Source organism: Pseudopodoces humilis, chromosome 11, assembly GCF_049639895.1.
Source record: "Pseudopodoces humilis isolate 2021_Gansu_Grassland_sample_001 chromosome 11, ASM4963989v1, whole genome shotgun sequence".
In the NCBI taxonomy this organism is placed as follows: domain Eukaryota; kingdom Metazoa; phylum Chordata; class Aves; order Passeriformes; family Paridae; genus Pseudopodoces; species Pseudopodoces humilis.
This window is the reverse complement of record NC_142210.1, coordinates 24,063,534-24,084,902: the sequence shown is the minus strand read 5'-3', so window position 1 is coordinate 24,084,902 and position 21,369 is coordinate 24,063,534. Positions and strand designations below refer to the sequence as shown.

At 49.4% G+C, this 21,369-nt stretch overlaps 1 protein-coding gene across 1 annotated transcript; it reads right to left on the bottom strand.

Annotated features, from left to right (window-relative positions):
- Positions 1 to 1,745: 1,745 nt before the first annotated feature.
- Positions 1,746 to 14,255, bottom strand: CCNL1 (cyclin L1). The gene is made up of 11 exons (XM_005525204.3): positions 14,001 to 14,255; positions 13,738 to 13,812; positions 13,468 to 13,577; positions 7,467 to 7,587; positions 6,988 to 7,052; positions 5,636 to 5,735; positions 5,404 to 5,508; positions 5,031 to 5,172; positions 3,868 to 3,979; positions 3,647 to 3,745; positions 1,746 to 2,848 (listed from the first exon to the last, which is right to left on the bottom strand). Exons 1-11 carry the CDS (start codon positions 14,253 to 14,255, stop codon positions 2,497 to 2,499), a joined length of 1,536 nt encoding a protein of 511 aa, XP_005525261.3. The 3' UTR covers positions 1,746 to 2,496.
- Positions 14,256 to 21,369: the final 7,114 nt, after the last annotated feature.

Here is a 21,369-nt window from a genome sequence, read left to right as displayed (position 1 = left end):
CTCACCTGTGGGTTTGGGGGTGATTGAAGCCTTGAGAGGGACCTGTTGGGCCAATTTCCATCACAAATATTCTCCGATTGTTCATTTTTTCTCTTCCCAAACCATTCAAAGCTCCTGGTCCATGCTCTTCCTTCCAGTATCTCTAACAAACCTGAAAGGACAGACAGAACAGTTTGGATGAAATACCTTGAAACCTTTGCATCTTTTTGTTGAAAATTAGTAAAAAGTTTAACAAAATCCTTTTTTTCCAGAGAAAAAGCAATTCTGGGGGTGAAAGCCACCCAGGCAAAGCCCTGTGCTCAAGAACAGGCTGGGACATTTCCCAGATGTTCAGAGCCCAGCGGCAGCTCCTGATTTCCAGCAGCATGCCAGAGGCTGCAGCATCACCCAGGGCAGGAATCCTCCACATTTCCCAGGAAAATTGTCTCGGCTGCTGAGAGAAGAGCAGAGCGTAGCCTCAGGTGTCTCCTGGAGGGCAGCACGGCTGCTTGAAGTCCATCAGCCCTGTCAAACGATTCATTTGTCACTCAGAGCTCCATGACAACACAGGGAAACTTCAAAATTCAGGGATACTTGCAAGTGTTGGGAGAGGCAGGAGCTGTGGTGCAGGGACATTTCAGGTGTGGTGCCCTGCAGGGAATGGGGCATTCAGGGCCCTCACTGTGAGCTGTCCCTTGTGTCCCTGCTGAACCCACAGGGCCTGGGGGCTGTGACTGCACCTGGCACCTGCAGCTCCTGCTCACGATCAGCTCCTGCACGTCCCAGCCCTGCTGGGCTCCAGGGGCCCTCCCTGCCCGGGCACTTTTCCCAAGGAGCCCTCCCTGAGCTCCCTGCCGGGCTGCCTGGGGGAGCAGGAGCTGCCCCACACCCCCAGCTGCTCAGGAAGGGAAGCTCTGGAAGCAGAGGGGTCACAGTGCTCACACAAAGCCAGGGCTGAGCCCCCCGTGGCTCACTCCAAACAAACCCCAAAGCCAAGGCAGTGCTGCTGCTGCTCCAAACCCAGGGATTTCTCTCTGCTCCGGGCTATCCGAGCATTCCTGCCTGGGGGAAAAGGCTCCTTCAATTTCCATAGCAACAAACATTTTCCTGAACGCAACACACACAAAACTGTTGTTACAGACTGAAAACCAGCGGTAACCAAGAAACAGAAAGCAACAATTTCATCTTTTCCTCCTCCAGAATATGCAATTCCCTTTCTGCATCTCCAAGGGGCCCCAGCAGGACAGGGGGCAGGGATGTACCAACCCCGGAGCCTCTGCTCGGCTTTCCACCCTCCCTGGGCTCGGCAGGGGAAGGACCCAGCCCCAGCAGCAACAGGAGACGCATTTTGGGACCTGAGCAGGACAGCAAACACCTCTCACCTGCAGGACCCAGGGTTTGGGACCTGAGCAGGAGAGCAAACACCTCTCACCTGCAGGACCCAGGGACCTGAGCAGCAGCTGAAGAATCAGATGTGATTCCTCCTCGCTCCTTTCCAGGCTCAGCTCCAGGAATGTCCCAGCAGCTCCTGCTCTCAGAAATGGAACCCCAGCAGCTCATCCCACTGCACTTCACAGCTCTGGGACCATTTATTCCCACTGCTGCACCTCCAGGAGGACTCAAACACCCAAAGCCTGCCCACTCTTCCCCTCCCATCCACACCTCATGTCCCACTCAGGCACAAGGACCAAAGCCGTGTAAGAAAACCAAGTTTAGTTTCCACACATTTGGCATCCAACAGGCAGTAAAAAAAAAAAAAAAAAAAAAAAGCTTTATATTTTATTTCTTGTAAAAATCTTTGAACACATGCAGACTAAAACCAGTGTAAGAAAGTCTCCACCATGTTTAAACAAATAACTATACTTAAATATAAGCGTCTGCAATTGACTGGTATAAAAATAAGGTACGTTTTGCTTTTTTACAGAAATCCTTTCTCCAGTTCTCAGCTCAATAAACAATACACAACTCTAATACATACAGTGAACCTGATCGTTTGCCACATCTGGGATACTGCTAAGGTATTATGTGCAAAAGTTGGTAACAGTTTCTTTCCCAAAAGAAAAAAAACTCTTCTACACCTTTTAGAAAACCAGATGGGGGTTGCAGGTGCTGCAGCCCTGGCGGTGCCCAGCAGCCCGAGGCTCGGTGCCAGGGGCTGGAGCTGAGCCAGCCCTGCAGTTCTTGGGGCTGAGCTCAGCGGACGAGCCGGGCTCAGCGGACGAGCCGGGCTCAGCGGAAGAGCCGGGCTCAGCGGACGAGCCGGGCTCAGCGGACGAGCCGGGCTCAGCGGACGAGCCGGGCTCAGTGGCGGGGCCGGGCTCAGCGGACGAGCCGGGCTCAGCGGACGAGCCGGGCTCAGCGGACGAGCCGGGCTCAGCGGACGAGCCGGGCTCAGCGGACGAGCCGGGCTCAGCGGCGGGGCCGGGCTCAGCGGACGAGCCGGGCTCAGCGGAGGAGCCGGGCTCAGCGGACGAGCCGGGCTCAGCGGACGAGCCGGGCTCAGCGGACGAGCCGGGCTCAGCGGCGGTGCCGGCCATGCCCCGAGCGGCCGCTGCTGTGGTGCTTCCCGGCCTTGTGTGAGCGCTCGAAGGAGCGCGAGCGCTCGCGCCGCTCCCGGTGGTGGCCGCGCTCGTGCCGGTGCTTCTTGGCCGCCTCCGAGTGCTCCCGGGATTTGCTCTGCGAGCGGGAGCGGGACTTTTTCCGCTTGTGGCCGTGTCTGCTGGCGCCCTTGAGCTCCTCGCGGCCGTGCTTGGCCTTGGCGTGGGGCGAGCCGTGGTTGTGGTGCCGCCGGGGGCTCCCGCTGTGGCTGCGCGAGCGGCTGCGCGAGCGGGAGCTGTAGGTGCCAGACAGGCTCCGCCGGTTGTTGTAGCTGCGCGAGAGACAAGAGTTACAGAGGGAAAAGCAAACAGGAATCGGTGCTTACAGCTCCCCAAGTCACTGCAAAGTCAGGCTTTGACCCTCAGGGATAAGTGAGGGGGGGACAGGGAATGTCTCAGAAGCTGCCCCATGGAAGGCTGGGGTCATCGATGTGGGATTTAAAGTCCTTCCAACCCCAACCACTCTTGTGAGTCTTTTAGTTGAGCTCATTTGGAAATAAACAGCTCGAACTAAAAGGAGAATGCAGCATCTTTTGTCCACCTTGCCAAGGCTCCTCCATCAACACCAGATCGCTGATTGGGCGTTGCCTTTTCACCGAGATCCAAGTTGGCAGTTTCCAGCTTAGATGTCAGCCTGGAGATTCTCAGGATACCCCAACCTAAAGGCAGCAGCTCTCACTGCATCCCCCCTTCCTGTACCACGAGAGGGCAGAGCCACCAGGAGCCAGGCGCTGCACCAGGGAGCACTGACACAAGGACAAGCTGCACACCTGGGACACTCCCCTCCCCAGGGCACTGTGCTCCCAGAGACTGCTCTCACTGGTTATGGGATCCTTGTGAAGACAACCCCAGCCCAGCACAGACTCCTCAGGTACAGTGCAGTTAGGACAGGCTAATATTACAGCCTCATCTCTTAAAAGCAGCTCCACTCCCGGCACCGAGAGCCTCCCCCGTTTTGCTGGCTGGCACTCAGAGCGGCCCTGGCTCCTGGCAGTGCCTTGCCCTGCTGCAGCCCCCTGGATTTCCAGGGCAGAGTGTGACAGACCCCCCCCAGCCCCCACCCCACTCACTGCCTGCGGGGGCTGTGCGAGCGGGAGCGGGACTTTGTCCGGGAGCGGGAGCGGGAGGCGCTTCTGCTGCTGCGGCTCCTCTTGCTCTCCTTGCGCAGCCTGTGGGGCACAAACCAAACTGCTCAGGCACTGCCACAGTGCCAGCAGCCCAGCAGCAGCTCCCTGCACTGCAGCTGAAAGCATCTCTACTCCAGTGTTCTCCCATCAGGAGTTGTACCTACCCATTGTAAGGGCTCTTTGAGGTTTGCTGCCTCTCTTCAGGCTCTTTCTTAATGGTTTTGGTATTCACAGACACTGGAGATTTCTCCTCAGCTTTTACTTCTCTTGGGGAAGCTAAGAATTAAATTTCAATTCAAATATTAGTTCTTTATTCATCCTTTGTCATAAACACACTGTACATCCTTTGCACCAAGTGTAGGTATGAACTCTACATCTATTATTTCATCCCATTTCTCCATTTATATTCACTCCTGGAATGGGATATTCATGGGGAAGCCCTCTGCCCATGAAGGAGGAACAGCACTGGGACCTTCAGAGCACACAGCCAGGCTCACCTAGGGCCAAAAGGTACAAAATAGAAACTGTCTTTGTGCCCCCCACAATACAGCACTTGTTACCTTGCCATGTATTTACAATGCTACAGAAAGGATTAAGCCAGCCTGGCAAAATTACAGATTTCATCTTTACATTAATGGCACAAATACAAATGAGTAACAAATAAAATTACCTAGTTAAGAAGTCAATTTGCCTCTAGACAGTTGGTACAGCCCAGAGATGGATTCACCTTTCATGGAAGGGCTGTTAAACCCACCACAGCTCCTGCTTTCAAACTTCCAACCTCAGCTCCCTCCTCACAGAAAACACTCCCCTTGTTCTGTGAGAAACTCACACTGCCCAGCCCAAAGAGCTCTGAAAACTCAGGGCTCTTCAGGAGAAGCTCTGAGAGTTCAGGCAGACTGGCCAGTTTAAAATGCATGTTCCATTTAATTCCCTCTGATGCCAAGGCAGTGCTGGGCCTCTCCCCCCTCCATTTCCTGCCCAGCAGCTGTCTGCCCTCACTGCACCAAACCAGCTGCCAAGGACATGAAAAACAACCAGGGGAAGGAATTTTCACACATACCTGCTGCTAAAGGGGCTATGGAAGCTACTGCAGCACCCCCAAATTCAATCCAAAAAGCCTCTCTTCACATCACAGAACACACAGCAACTCCAGCTGCATTATCTCATTCTCTTAAGGGTGCATATTATTAATATATCACTCTCTTATCTGGGGAAATATGGACTAAAGCACCTCCTTTATTTCTACTCTGGTTTCAAGGTTTTGAGACTAATATTAAAATCTATGTTAAAAAAAAAGATTTTTCTGTTCAAAAAACAGACTTACATGGTTTGGATGCAGGAGAAAAGCCACCCAGTGTTGAGAGTGCTGGAGTTCCATCTGGATTTAAACCTTTTGCCTTCAGTTTTGCCTCCTGCAGTGCCATTTTCCTCTTTTCTACTTCTTTATCCAGAAACTCGTAATTGGGCTGTGAAAGTAACAACCAGGCAAGAAGCTGAACTAACATAATTCGTATTTCATCTCATTTCTGAAAAATCTGTCCAGATCTTGTAACTGTAACTTTTATTTGTTCTCTCCTTAGAGGAGCCCTTCCCATTAGCACACCTGTATCAGGCATTCCCAAACTTTTCTGGGCAACCGTAGCTCAGCTCAAGCTGCACTGAGCATTGAGCAGCAAAACCCAACGTGTCAAGCTCACCTTCTTTCTGGTATAAAGCTTCAGAGTTGTTAAGCAGATCTCCTGTATCTCCTCTTCTGTGGTGCCAAAGAGCAGGAACCAGTGGGGACGGGTAGGCAGTGGGATCTGAAAATCACACAAGGAGAAGCTTCATGGAGATTTCAGGTCAGGTTTTGTTGAAATGTTTCCATCAATTTCCTTGAAAGCAGAACAGCAGCACTGAAAGGCAGAGCTCAGGGCAGCCAGGGCTCACCTGCAGGGCTCTAGCAGCGAGGTAAATGCACGCACACGCGATGGTCTCCGGCTGGAAGCGAACAAACACGTTCGTCCGGAGGCTGTCGTTCATGTAATTCCTGAGAAAACAAAGCAGCCCAGATTGGAACTCCAGTTTGCTTTTCTTTTAGAGGATAACAATACTGGAGACTCAATTGACTTTATTATTTTTTCTGTTGTTACATTGAACATGTGATTTCTTCCAGGTGGTGCTGGATGTTTACATGTGTCACTCTGTGGCAGTTTGCACCACTGCCACTGCTTTAAACCCTGAGGCAATAATGTGCAGCAGTAAATCCAGGCAGGGTGGAACAGCCACTTCCTAGGTTCAGTGACCCTGGGAAGTGTCCACCGAGTTACAATTCGACCAGAACTTTGCATCTGTCCAGCTGATTGTCTTAATCACCAATGGGTTTGTATTTAAAAATCAATGTAGAACTCAAGAGCCATCAGGAGAGCAAGGTGTATTTTCAATCTGCCATTATGCAGAGGCTACCTGCAGAGCTCATAGAACTCTGACTGCATTTCAATTTGGTGTGCTTGGAGTCACTTTAACTCCATCCAGGAGAGGCACCCCATGTGCTCACTGAGTGTTGGAACAGACCTGTGAGTTAGAACTGGGCCCCTGAGCTCCTGCTGGTGCACAGGGCTGGCACTGCCAATGGCACATGCCCAGAGCTCCATGGATTTCTAAATTCCCAGCATGGGAGAGAACAGCAGTCAGTCAGTGAGGACTCTACACCCCCATGCCCAGCCTGGCTGCTAAGTGAACATGCTGCATGCACTGTCCTCTGTTTAATTCAAGTTTAAATGGCAAATCAACTAAAGAAATGCTGGCAGAATGGTCCCCCACGTGTCCTTTAACAAACAGCAGGTAGGCAACAAAGACATTGAGAAACAGTTGTAACAGTTACTTCTAGAACCAAATATACAAATCCTGGCGCCAGGACAGAACTAGGAGGTGCTGCCCGATGGCTTTGGGTGACGGCAGTGAACTCGCTGAGGCTTGCACTGGCTTGGCTGGAGAGAAGGGCAGCCAAAGCAGCCATCCCCAGGTCATGGGCTGAGGTGCAGAGGGCAGAGCTCTATGACTTACCAGCAGGGACTACCCTTCAATCAAAGAGTAGAAAAAAGAACAAAGTTAAATTGAGTTCTCCATCGCCCCGGTGGAATCAAGCCATGAAAATAGTAAGCAGAAACAAGCACCAGGAGATTGTCCAAATGTGTTTGGGTGGTAACTTACATCTCATTGCTTTGCATAGGGATCAGCAGGCTTGTTATTTCTGCTACTATTTTCCTGGCTAGGGAAAGAATGGAAAAATAGCAACTTACCAGGCTGTCTGTACCAGGGTTTGATTACGTTCACATTCTAGGACTTGTAAATACATAACAATGATCTGAGGAATAAGGAGGGGGGGAAAAGAGAAAAAAGACTCAGTTTCAACACATAAAGCAGGAGTAAGGAAGCAAATATATAAATATGTAAAAATAAAATCCAACAATGTGCCCAAACAATGGGGGCTCCTCTCCAAGCACACACTCTAAGCCCTCATGTCACTCCATCACCTTCAGACAGCTCTTCAGTTCACTGCTTTTCAAACCAGCCACCTTCACCCTTTCCCAGGGAAGTGACTTTTATCACAGTCAATAAAGCTGTTTGCCCAAGTACTCTGGCAAAAGCATTAATAACTACAGGGGAATAAAGAGAATAATTCAGCTCATTCTGACACCTGTGTTTCTTGTTCCACAGCTCCCAGTGACGCCACCAAGGTAGAGTAAGAATTACAATTACATTATTATTGAGAACTCACCTTATGAGGATGCTTGACATGAACACAAAATCCCAACTCCTTCAGTACCCTCCTTTCTGCTTTGATTACTTGATTTTTGGTGTTTATGTAGTTCTGATCAAGTATCAGGGGGCTTGGAGTCCTATAGTTTGCAAGAAATAAAATCAAAACTGTTTTGCATATCCAAAAACAACGGCAACTCTGTTTTCCCTTCCAACCAACTAATGGCAACAGAAACCGGTTTTCAACTCCTGCAAGCAAGTTTAAGCATTAATCTTGTGCTGTCCAAGTTTAGATAAACTAGTTTAGTTGCTGCTTTTGGCTAGCTACAGATTAGATGGCTGAGACAAAAAAAAATAACCTTCTGCTCCTGTGTATGCAAACTGCACTGCTCCAGCTGCTGGAAGGAGTTGGCTTGATGGGGGCACTCCCAAGAACTTTTCCTCTCCGTGGCAGAGGTGGCAGAAGGAGTCCTTTGCCAGGCAGGATTTCAAAGTAGAAGTAAGCCAGAACAGGCTTCTCACTGGCATTGAAGTAGCAACTCGTGCTCTAGAAATTGCAGTTTCCTAAGCACTGAAGAGCAGCTGGTTCACCCTTCAGAGAAGCCAGCCCTGCCCTGTGATGTGTGAAAAGCTGAGTGAAGCACAGAATTAACCTGGGAAACAGGCACGGGTCTGCCTGGGACTCTGGTCCTCTCTCTGGTGGTACCAGGGATGACCCTGCTGCTGTTTGCATTTGCAAAACAGCTCATTTCAGAGAGATTGCAAACTCCAGCACTGTCAATCCTAATTCCTTCCAAATCCAACCCCTGAACTGTCCACAGCATGTTTAATCACAGTAACCTTCTGTACACCTGATGCACAAGTGTAACGCTCCATTGCATATTCTGTGCTTTATCCTTGGTTAGACTTGACCTTTCCACATTCCACATGGGATATTTTAATCCACTTCCTCCTGAAGACAGACCAGCTTTTTCCCTGTAATATGCCTCACACATTCCATGTGCTTTCCAAAGCAGAATAATGTTTTATGCAGCTCGTTATGCTCTAATAAACCATGGTCTGTGTACATGATACACCCCAAGCACTGGTGGCAAATTTATTTTACATTACCTTCAGTAGAAAAAAAAAGTAATGCAAAGTGGATTCAAAATACAGCTTTTGTTGTATCAGACAAAATATTTCACTGCCAACTTGCAAATTCCATGAGTGGATCTCACTTCCCTGCTAGGTCACAGAACAGAAAAAACACTCAAAAAACCAAGGTTCCCACCCCAGGAAGAAAGAGTCAATTTAATGACAAGGCTGGAATAATCCAGTTTATCCCACAACCTCTGCAGTCACCTGGACAGGCACCGATGGCCATGGGCAAAGGACACAACAAACTTCTTTATTAAAAGCATCTTGTTGTATCACCATGCACTTGAAGCATGAGCTGTCCCTGCCCTTCCAAGGGGCTGAGATGCAGCTCCCAGCTCTGGAATGAGCAACTGCAGCTCCCTGGTGCCAGGATGGACCTGCAATTCCAGTACTGTCTCATTATATGAAATGCCAGGTTTTCCACCTTCCAGCAGAGTAACTTCTCTAGTTAAGTGTTACTCTCTCTCAGCAGGGCAGGTTTAAAAAGTTTTTCATTCCAGCTCCTATGAAGAAGCCCAAAATCAATAGATTTTTTTTCTTTTGTTTATGGTTGGTAATTTTTCTTTTCTCCCCATAAATTAACTGAAGAAGAAAATATTTTCAGACCTCTCTAGGGTAACTACTTCAGTGAGGAGCTGATTTTGTCTGAATGCTTCAGCACTACAGAGACAGGCTGATCACACTGCTCTGGAGTGGGACAGTGGAACAAGCAAGTTTAGTTCTTCCCATCAGTGAAGCTGATTCACTTCCAGTTCACTCCCATCAATTTTACTGGTGTTGATAACATTTCCTTCAGTATTGCTCCCCACAATTTCATCTCAAGATCACGAGCATGAACAGGATGTGCAGAGCAGCACCCAGAGCGAGTTCAGGTGTCCAGGCTGTTTGTCAGCAGAAAGCTGCATCACAGGTGGGACATCTCAGGTTTAACACTCAGGAGAGCCATGACTTGCAGTCTATTAAAGCAATCTCCAGTGGCAGTGCTCAGGATCATGCACCACCCCACCTTCCACATGTCCCTGCATTCCCTGAGAACTCTGGACGGAAGTTAAGGTGGCTCCAAGCGCAGCAGGACAGAGGGGAGCCTTTACTGCAATTACAGGGTTGCTCTACCCTGCTGTCCCATATTCCTTTGGTCACAAGCCCTACAGCCCTAAGGAAGCCATGAAAACCATCAGTTTATCCAGCCAGGACTTCCAGACAAATACAGCCTTTTATCCTCTCAAGGGAAAAAAAAAATCTGCAGGAGACTTAAGTGTTTTACTGCACCTTATTACTGGCACAAGCCACGCTCTCCACTGCATTGATTCACCAATTTAATACTTTTGCCATCAACTCTGCAATGTCAGTAAACAATTATTTACAAGTCAGAAACTTCAGATTCCCCTTTGAAAAACTTCTTTGTTTTCTACTAAGAAAAAAAGAGGAACTTTGCCAGTGCATTTGCTGCACTTAAATTCTCAGTCCAAGAATTATCCTGGGGCCAAGAAACAAACCAGAGAAAAAGAATTTATAAGCTTATATATGAAATACAAGCTTCAAACCCTGTATAGCCAAGGAGTGTTACAAGTTCCTACTTGGAATCTGTTCCTACAGACCAGCACTGGAGCTCCAGGCATGACTTTATCTTTAGAACAGAGCACACAGTGGCCCCTCTGGGAAGTCAATCCAACACCTAAGATGCAAAACTTGATTGGGATTTAGATTGTGCAACAACCCAGAAGATTAACACACACTGTGTTTTTAACAGCAAATAAATTAAAAATACGTTTTCTTAAAATCACTGAAAAATGAGACCTAAGTTCTCCACACAGTTTCAGCTTCATTTGGTGTAGTATTAAACTTTGATGTCTTTGGCATGACTAATACTTGGAGGAACAGTGCCCTGCATGGAGTTTTGCTCCTAATGAGCAAAGCACTTGTGACAAGTACAGCAGAGCACCAGCACCTCATTTCAAGGAGCAGAGATCTGTTATGCTGGTCAGTAAAAGAACACCAGTTCTCTGTTTGTCTCCAGGATCACAAGCACAAGCAGCACAGGTTTGCAGGCAGTCTGAAGGCACTAAGAACGTGTGTCATTAACGCAGCCCCACTGCAGGGCCCCTGAGCGAGGAACAGCTGACTGAGCACCTCAAAGCACCATGTGAGATTACAGCACCACACGTGTCACATTTCCAGTCTCAGGACCTTCTGCAGCTTTCAGGCACAGTTAAAAGAAATAAAATCAACTTCAAACTACATTCTACAAGTTAAACAACAGTTGCACTTTGCTCAGAACAAAGAGGTTTTGGCACACAATATTTAAAAAGCAGTTTTTCCATAGTACGAGCTTTTCTCCATGCACACAAACATTTTTACATGCAGTTCTACATCACATATGCTCGTCAAAGATCCCAAAGAAAATATGCTTGTCCAAAACACTTGTTTAGCTTTTTCTTACTTCTCAGCATTAGAAATACCACCTTAGTTGACTACATATCTCATAAAAAGAAAATTCCAATGCAATTCCCAGTTCTGCAAACAGGTACATAGAAGGGACTGCTTACATCATAATTGATAAAAATGTACAAATTCAAGACTTCCGTACCCTTGTTTTACTGTGAATTCAAACTGCAGTTATACAGAGCCAGAAAGTGGAACTAAGAACCCAAAACTGGTTAAGAAAGAAAGCAAAGCCTACCCAAACTACCCCAAATTTGTGTGCAGGTTAAGAGCTTCAGTTAACAGAAATGCTAGACTAAAAAAGAAAGTACAGCAGCCTGTTTCAGTTCTGGGTTGTGTGTGAGAGACTAACTACAGCCTAAGTGTTAGCTTCAGTAAAAAATAATAAAAAAAAAGGTCAAGCTAGTATTCTAAAAACCTGGACAGCAAAGAAAAAAGCTTATAACAAGATACAGGAGTTCTTCCAAATGGTTCACCAGCGGCCAACCTGTTAGTCCCCCGATTCCAGTGACCTATGCTCAGAGCACTGGCTTCTCCTTGGGGATTTTCGATACTTCACTCACTGTTGCCATGACGACAGCTTCATCTTTATGTACCACTCCACATCACCCAGGCTTTGGTAAATGTAGCTGGTCGCTGTATAGTCGGTTGCAAGGGAAAAAAGAGTTGAAGTTAATAACGTGTACACGTGATGGAACTGTCAGCTTGTAAAAAGTACAGAAAAACGTTTACATCCTGCTTGCTAAAAAAAAAAAAAAAAAAAAAGGGGGGTGTGTGCAAGTCTGAATACCAGACTGCAGCATTTTTAAGGTTAATTTCATGCAGATTCACTCAGAATCGCAGAGCAGCAATACCCATTTCTCCCGAAAATAATGGGTAGCAGTGCACGATTTCTCTGGACATGATGCACTTTAGGCACCACGTAACATGCACAAGTTGGGATTTGGAACAGGCTAGCTGGAAAGATTTAAATTCACAGGTTAAGTTCAGTTTCTCTGATTCTTCACACAGCACAAAGAAACAACTAATTTGTATTCTCGTTGCAAAGAAAAGCAAGGCATATGATTAATTAACCTTCACTGCCTGGATGGAGGCCAGAATGTTACTAATCACTGAGCCTGCTCCAGTAGTTCCAATAACCAGACTCCCTTAATAACTGTGGAAGACAATCCCACTGAATTCACACCTGGCATAACTTCACACAGCTCTCTCAGGGCCGTCAGGGAGAACAGCTTTAAAGGCCAGACAGAACAAAGCTAAATTCCAAAGTGTAACACCAACTCTTCCTTCTTGGATCTAGAACTAACTAGCACAACACCATCAGGAGGCAGTCAAAGCCAAAGCTCTGGCTTCAACAGAAGCATAACCAGAATAAAGACACCAACAAACAGCTGGCTTCCCTAAGGGATTTCTACTCTGTTTCTCAGAGAAGTCTGCACAACACAGGTTTAAATTCCTGCCATCACCTGGTGACGAAGGGCAGGGAAATAAAGTGTGAATTTCACACGGTAGCTAAAACAAAATCCTTTTGTAACTACAGAGTACCTGAAGCTTTAAGCAATCAGGCACCAGAAGCAAAGCTGAAGCCTCCAATCCTAGACTTTGACACTGCTGCCCGACAGAAATAAAGAAATTTTGTGTTTAACAGTAACCTAGAGAACTCCTTTCAACCACACCTTCCTCCTTTCAATGCATCACCAATTTGCACTGCAGTGAAAGACGCTGCTTTACACACAAAGAGCAGCACCAGGTGCTCACAACTGGGACAGCTCTACCCCGCCTGCACACGGCCAGGCGAGCCCCCTCTCCACCTGGGCAGGAACACGGCACCAGAACAACGCAGCTCTCGCTTTCTGCACCTAAAAACGCCTTCAGCCTCCCACACTCAGTTACACGCTTCTCACCACAGCAGGGCAAATCTGACCTTTCCTAAGGTACCTCCTAAAATGGCTTTTTCTAATAGGCAGCACTGTCACCACTTAAAGTTCAGCTTCTTAAAGGACACTTTCTTAGCACAACAAGGACACTTGGACAGCCACAGACCAAGGAGAGAAAAGCATCAACACTGCTGAGTATGGTTAAAAAAGTGGAGAATACACAGCAACTCACTAACTGGCTACTCACAACTAAGATTACCTTACAGTAACTACGAAACATCAAAAATTCAACAAACATACCTGAAACTACAACCGTGGTCCTAAAACTAAAACAAATACTTGCCAATCATAACTTGTAGCTAAATCAACAACGAAAACGGGTCTACCAAGTGAACAAAAGCAGAAGCAGCCGAGATTGCACTGTACTGCCTACACAGCAGCCAACGGGCACTCCCTTCTCAATTTTAGGTCGTTGAACTTAGCCTGGAAAAATACTGTGAATTGAGAACTGCAGCGTACATTAGTGGTCACAGGTGTTTATGCTCATAACGAAGCTGATCTTACCTTTTTGCTCTTAACTGCCGCAAGTGATGGAACACGTTGATCACGTCCCTTATCCGACGAGGCGCCTCTTCGATTTTGGAGGCGAGATTGATGCAGGCCATAGCAACAATCTGAAAAGAAGCCCCGTTTCCGTTAAGCAAACAATTTTCAGCCCAGATAAAAAGAGAATTACGTAAGTAAGAAGCAAATCCGGCAGGCTCGAAGCGAACGGCCTGTGTGGCGCGTGGCCGCCCCAGCCGCCCTCTCCCGGTGCCCCCGGGCCGCGCTCACCTCGAAGCTGTGTTTGACGAAGGACTTGGAGTAGAAGAACCGATGGAACAGCACCTGCCCCGTCGCCATGGCCACCTGTGAGGGCAGAGCAGGAGGAGGGAGAAGGAGCAGAGTCAGTGCCCTGGCCCAGCCGCCGCCATTTTGTGTGAGGCACCGCCACCCCCCCCGCGCCGCCTCACGCCCTTCCCGCCGCCACAATGGCGGCGCCCGACATTCCCTTCCCTTCCTCCCTCACCCCCCTGCAAGCCCCGGCAAGGGCCCACCTGCGGCAGCCGCAGCAGGATGCCGGCCGCCTGGATGAGCTCGCAGCCCAGGATGCGCAGGTCGGTCTCGCACTGCAGGTCCAGCCCGTCCTGCATGGAAGGGGTGGGCGAGAGCCGCTCCTCGGGGATCAGCGAGTGGTCGATGGTCAGCGACACCTCGGAGTAGAGCCGGTCGCCGATGAGGATGCCCGGAGCGGCGGGGGGCGGCGGGGCGGGGGCGGCGGGCGCGGCGGGGCCCGGGTGCGCGGCGGCCATGGCGGCGGAGCGAGCGCTGGGTCCGGGTCCGCTCCCGGCGGCGGCCGCGCGCCGACTGCGCGGCCCCGCGCGTGACGCACGCGCCAGCGCCGCGCGCGCGGGGGGCGGCGGGAAAAAAGAGTCCGCGGGACACGCCCCGGGAATGGACACCGGGAACGGGAACCGGGAATGGGCACCGGGATCGGGAACGGGCACCGGGACCGGCTGTAAACCAGTACAGAATAATGGAGTGTGCGCCGCAGCAGCGGGAATGGTGCCGGATAAACCGCGCTTTAACCACAGTCGTTGGGGTTGGAAAGGATTTTTCAGGATCAATCCAGTCCAGTCCCTGCCACAGGCGGAGACAAAGCACAGAATAAATAAATATTAAAATATATAAAATACAGAAATTCTTTCTAAGTGGTTAACCAGGGCTCGGGTCCTGCATCCAAGCCCTGTCTTTAAGTTTTTGGTGCTCGGAATATGTCACATCGGGAACCAAAAAATCCATGGATTTGAATAAAAATAAGGTGGTTGCGGCTTATTATTGACAAAAGGTGGGCTGCGCCTTTCCAGACTGGAAACGTCCAGCGGAAAGTTTATTTATTACGGGATAACAAAGCGAACCAGTTTTAGCCGTTGTAAGTAATAAATTCACAATAAATGAGGAAACATTCCCACATGGCGACACGCGCGGAAGAGCACAGCGGCCAAGCACGCCGCACCCGCCGCTTCTCCCGGACACCGCGCTCCCGAGCGGCGCCAGCCGTGTCTCAGCGATCCCGGCCTGGCCCGCTGTCGCGATATGGCTCCGCTGTCTCAGCGCTGTCTCAGCGATCCCGGCCTGGCCCGCTGTCGCGATATGGCTCCGCTGTCTCAGCGCTGTCTCAGCGATCCCAGCCTGGCCCGATGTCGCGATATGGCTCCGCTGTCGCGACCACGCGGGACGCGGTGACCGGGACAGCCCCGGCGGATGCGTCACTTCTGGGAAGAGGCGCAGAACGGCCCCGAGCCGCGCGCCCCAGATCCCTCCGCGGCCGTAACCGCATGCGCTCGCCAACCGGGAAAGCCCGCCCCCCGCGGCGGCCGCGGGCTCTGATTGGCTCGCTAAGTTTGAGTGGCAGCGGCGCCTGAGGGGCCGAGTCCGCCATGTTGTGTGGGGAGCAGGCGGTGGCCCCGCCTTGCCCGAGTCCGGGGGGATCCCTCATGAGCAGTCCCAGATTCCCAGAGGTTGGGAAAAACCTCCTGCATCGAGTCCAAGCTGTGACGGAGCCCCGCCTTATCACCGGCCCACAGCACTGAGCGCCACGTCCACACCTTCCTTGGACACCTCCAGGAATGGTGACTCCAAACCTCCCTGGGCTGCCCCTGCCAAGGCTTGACCATCCTTTCCATGGAGAAATTCCTGCTGATATCCAACCTGAGCCTTCCCTGGCCCAGCCTGAGGCCGTTCCCTCTCCTCCTGTCCCTGTTCCCTGAGAGCAGAGCCCAATACCCCCTGGCAGGGACTTGTGCACAGCCAGAAATTCATCCTGAGCCTCCTTTTCTCCAGGCTGAGCCCCTTCCCAGCTCCCTCAGGAATTCTCCAGCCCCTTCCCAGCTCCCTCAGGATCCATGGGATCAGCCGTGAGGAAAAGGCCAAGGTGCTCGTGGTCTGCCCATCCTCCTCACGAGGTGTGGAGCAGCACCTTATTTGCGTAATGGTTACAGTAATTAATAAACTTCTCTAGTTTTACAAACACGTCTTTTAGAAAGGTCTCCACCATATGTTTGGTTTTTACCCTTCTTTTCCTATTATAGTTCGGGCTTCAGAGTCTATAACACAAAAACAGTGTTTCTTAAATGGGAGTAAAGCATTTAATTGGGAGCTGTTTTATGTGCAGGTTCATGACTCAGCAGGGATCCTGGATATTTGGAAAGGGCATTATTTATTATTCAGTTATTTGGAATAGTTCACCCTATTTTCCTGGCCCTTTGACAACCTCCCCTCCTATAGGCATGTGCTGTACAATCCCTGAGATTTTAAATACAATTTTACACGGAATAAAAAAAAAATCTCACCACCAACCTGGGACTGGCTTTTTAGAAACCTGGAACAGTCTTTGGAGCTGTGACAGCAGAGCCAAAAAATATCCTGTGAGCCCACAATGCTGGTGCTAAACACCTCTGCAATGGCAACAGCAATTTACAGCCCACGGAATGCACTGGAGATTAAAGAAATAGTAATAAAAGGAGAGCTGGGAGGAGCTGAATCGGTTCTCTGACCCTCAGATTAGCCTGAAGTGAAAATCCCGGGTTATGTGGTATTTGCAGAAGGCGAGCAGCACTTTCCATTTCCCCCCCAGGTACCGCTGTGTGCCAAGGGAAAGGAGGAAAAACGAGTCATGGAAGCAGCAGGTGTCAGCACAGTGGAATTTACCCACTTTTTTTTTTTTTCCATGCACACACCCATCATTTATTGCTTTTAATGCACTCTAGTTTTCCAGGTTACACTTTGATATTTCAAAAAGCTGGACAGATTTGTGCTTGCTGTTCTTATGCAGCTCAACCCTCCTGACCGTTCTTAACGATCCTTGACGTTTTAATGTGAGTATTTTTGAACTTGATAAAGATGAGCAGTGTCTTGTCCCCTCGGCAGCAGGAGCAGTGCTTTGTTGCCAGGACACTGCTGGAAAATAGCATCAATCAATAATTGCTGCTTGAGTCATGATGAGGCATTAACCAGCCTGGTTCTCCTGGAGTTCCTTTGGCCTGGAACTCTGCAGGCCATGGAAATGCCTCTTTAAATCACTTATACACAAGTATAAACTGATTTTGTTTTTCCAGGTGTCTGATTGCAGCGAGAGACACCAAAGCTGGGTTATAACAAAAAGGAAAAGAGGAAACACCTCATGGAAAGCGAGTTTTGGATATCCCAAATGAGAGCCTAAATCCCCTCAGGATTTACAGGCTTGGCAGCAAATGTTTCCCAGAACAAAATACAAAAAGTTTCTTAGCAAATTACTACAAATTATAGTGTGCAATTACCTTAGCAGAAAGTAAAGGATTATTTTGGGAAAATAAGAATCTGTGATGACAGAAAAATCTGATTTCCTTAAAGAATGATGGCTGTAAGAAAGCAATGTGACAAGAATTTAGGCAGCAAAATGTTTTGACATGAGCTGATATTTAAAAGTCTCTGCTGTCATATCAAATAGATGAGACTAAAACAGGGCAGGATATGCTTAGATCAACTTATTGATCAATTTGTTAATTAAATTCTAAAATCTCCAAAGTAAAACATTAGCTGAAAGTTGATTTCTTTTTATTTCTATCAAGTTAGAATTTCTAAGTTTCTAATTTTCCAGTTAAAATTTATTTCTATCAAGTTTCTATCAATTAAGGAGATTGACTTTAATTTTTCATGCTGAATGTGATAAATTAACTGAGAATCTGGAATTCCCTTCCATCTCAGTGATATAAAAATCTGCATTATCAGCTGGAACAGGACTTCTGGTGGCAAGTACAACACCCACATGTGTCGAGTACTGGGTTTGCATTGATGTAAAAGTTTGGTGCCAAAAAAACTTGGCAGTGGGATTTATTCCAGCTGGATAAACAGTGTTTTGCTCTGCCAAATTATAACTTGAAGAGGAATTCGTTAGATACCTTTATGAAAGAATTATAGAGACTCCAATCTGGGGCTCTGAATGAACAGCTCAGAGGAACAAGGAGGATTATTTGAAATCGTTCCCAGAGGGCGAGTTCTTTAAGCTCTTACTCACTGGTTTTGAAAGAGAAAAGAGGAATTGAGCAGTGCAGTCACACCCTGCAGTTGGAACCGTGAATAACCGCCTGTGAAACCAGGACAGTTGGGATACACTTGGCTGTAAATGTTTCTCTGTTTCAGGTTAACCGAGCCTTTACCTTCCACTCCCCAATCCCTCCTTGCCTTGGTTTCAGCGAAATTCCTCTCGTTCCTTGTTTACTGCAGTGGAGGCAGCCTTGGTGACTGGCTTAAAGTCTTTATCAAGAAACGATTTAAACGCTGTTTGTGTATGAAAGCAACTTGGTTTTGTTTTGCCCTTTTTTCACAATTTTTCTGTCATCTAGAATGTAAAATTCACTGCAGAACTGGAAAATTGGTGCTCTTCAAACCTCATACTCAAGGCACAATACTTGTTGCCTTTTGTTTTCTAAGTAAATCTGAATTTTTGGGTTCTGTAGATTTTTCAAAAGTTGTAGTGCCTAAATGAAACCTCTTTCTCTCAATTCATGAGTTTATGGACTCAAAGCTTCAGGTTTCCCATCACAACACACACAAATCCCGTGAACTTCCATCAAAGCAGTGCAGAGCATTGAGAAAAGAAGGAATTAAGGAATACTCACAAGTATTAAAATCAGTTTTTCCTACAGACTGATGTTCAACAGCTCACCTCTTTGCAATAATAGTATTAATTTAAATAAACATTCAAATATAGCCATTTGATGCATTTACAAATTGGGTACCAGGCTTGAAGGCACTGAAATTCAATTTGTGTTTTCCAGCACACTTAAACTCAGCCCTGCTTTTCTCCTTGAGACACTCTGGTGTTCCAGGAAAAGCATGTGGAATTGGATTTATTGGATCTTATCAGGTCCCACTGAGGTGTAGATCAGCAGCAATAACAACCTTTAAGGCTGGATCTCTGGGCTTCTCTCTCTGGAGAGGTTGGGTGTGAGCAGTGGCAGCTCTTCCGCAGGGCGGCTGCGCATGGCCCGGCCACGAGCAGCTGGAATTCTGTGTGGGCAGCTCCAGAGGGTGGAAGGAGAGCAGGTGATTGTCCCGAGGTGTGACAGCCCTGTGGTGACATCTCTGCTGCCAGGTGGTTTCTGCTGAGCCCCAGCTTTGACTCAGCACTGCTGGTGACACCCGAAACCGAGAAGGTGTGACAGGAACAAACAGGCTGCTTCATGTCCCCGCGGTGGCACAGCTCCATCCTTTGGACAGCCGAGAATTGAAGGGTGTCAAACCCTTCTGGCCACCTTTGGGAACGGGGAGAAGCACACAGCCAGCCTGGGTGACATCCCCACCAGCCCTTGCAATCCCAACCAGCCCAGTGAAAGGCTGTGGGTCTGGGATTCCCAGCTGGGGTAAGAAAACTGGGAAAACAGCAGCTGGGAGAGGATGGTACTGAGCATGGAGCAGGTTCCCAAACCCTCTCTGCTCAGCAAGAGGCTCCCTGGATCATCCTGCTGGAGAATCCCTGAGCAGGGATCATGCCTGGCTTGGGGTGCGGTCCCCTGCTTTGTCCTCGTGTGCGGCTGTGCGTGTCCCAAGGCTGTCCCAGCCGAGCGGGCTGGAGCTGCAGGAGGGAGCAGGGAGGTGCAGGGCAGGGAGCTGAGCTGGAGCAGGTCACAGCAGAGCCACTGGCACAGAGGGACAGAGGAGAACAGGCTGTGTCCTGCACGGCCCACGTCAGGCACTGATACAGCTCCGGCTCCACCAGGAGGACATTTGTCACTACGATGAGAGCCATAAACTATTTTTAGAGCTTTCCTCATGAGTCTTCAGCTTTGAAGGACAGAAAAAGAAAGATGAAGCTGGCTCGGCTGGCCAGGCTTACCTGGCTTTTGTGGGGCAGCAGCTGAGGAGTGTGTGCCAGCAGGGACAAGCCACCTCCAGGAGCTGAGGAGCCTGTGGACATGGACAAACCACCTCCAGGAGTGAGGAACACTGGATATGGAATGGACAAACCACCTCCAGGAGTGAGGAACACTGGACATAGAATGGACAAACCACCTCCAGGAGTGAGGAACACTGGACATGGAATGGACAAACCACCTCCAGGAGTGAGGAACACTGGACATAGAATGGACAAACCACCTCCAGGAGTGAGGAACACTGGACATGGACAAGCCAGCAAGTGCAGTGTGTGTTTCAGTCATGACTGTGACACTCAGCCTGCAAAGCTCAGCATCGCCTGTGCTCACCTGGGCCAGCAGGCTGAGCCCAAGTGAGCATTCCCGAGTTAAATCTGTTTAAGATGGAATAGCTTTAGCCAGGAATTGCCTCACTGCTCAGGCTCAGGGCTTTGGGGGCCTTGGGGCATTTCCTGCCCACCCAGACTGTGTTAGCAACCCTGGCACGGCCGAGAGGGACACCCCCAATCCCACAGGGACACCGATCCCACATGGACACCGATCCCACATGGACACCGATCCCACAGGGACACCAATCCCACAGGGACACCGATCCCACAGGGACACCAATCCCACAGGGACACCGATCCCACAGGGACACCAATCCCACAGGGACACCAATCCCACAGGGACACCGATCCCACAGGGACACCAATCCCACAGGGACACCCCAATCCCCCAGGGACACCAATCCCCCAGGGACACCAATCCCACAGGGACACCAATCCCACAGGGACACCGATCCCACAGGGACACCGATCCCACAGGGACACCCCAGCCCCACAGGGACCTTGCTGTGCAGCAGCAGCCACAGGTGCCTGTCCCAGCCAGACTCCTGGGACATGGCCCTGGAGTGTTTGTGAGCCCCGAGAGGCCCCATGTGAGCACACCCAGGCCACATCCTGCTGCAGAGGACGGGGCTCTCACCAAAACCATCTCATCTGATCACGGGGAAGGAAACGTTGAGCTGCAAGCAGCCCACGGTGCCAGCAGGTGCTTCCCCTGCACAGACACAGCCCCTCCAGAGATGCTTCACCTCATGTAAATACCAAACAAATCTTTCACCACTTCACCTTGTGCATATTTGCATTTACTGAGCTGTGATCTGCAGGGGTGAGGCGAGGTCAGGGAGAGCAGCGCTGTGTGTGCACGGTCAGAGGAGCCAGGAAGGCTCTTGGGCTCTTCACATCTGCTCTGGGAGGGCTCTGAGGGGCTGACACCCTCTCCTGCTCTGCTGCTGGGTTTTTGTGGCCACAGCTCACTGCTCTGCTTGTGAGGAAGAGCTTTATTCGTGTGCTTTAATATTAAACAGGTTTTTTATCACCCGAGGGTTAAAACAGCAGTTGGCCAAGCAAGGAGGGCACAGAGCAGAGGGAGGGTAGAGCTGGGGTGATGTCAGCTGGCCCCTGCTCTCCCTGCAGATCCAATTCCTGTCACGGTCTGTGAGCTCCTCAAACATTTCTTCATGGCTTTG

Bases quoted from the DNA above. Each gene is read 5' to 3' on its own strand.
- CCNL1 (XM_005525204.3), bottom strand. From the start codon at position 14,255: ATGGCCGCCGCGCACCCGGGCCCCGCCGCGCCCGCCGCCCCCGCCCCG. The intron at 13,813-14,000 runs GTGGGCCCTTGC...CTGCCCTCACAG, and splicing joins TCCTGCTGCGGCTGCCGCAG to GTGGCCATGGCGACGGGGCA. The intron at 7,053-7,466 runs GTGAGTTCTCAA...CTTATTCCTCAG, and splicing joins ATGTCAAGCATCCTCATAAG to ATCATTGTTATGTATTTACA.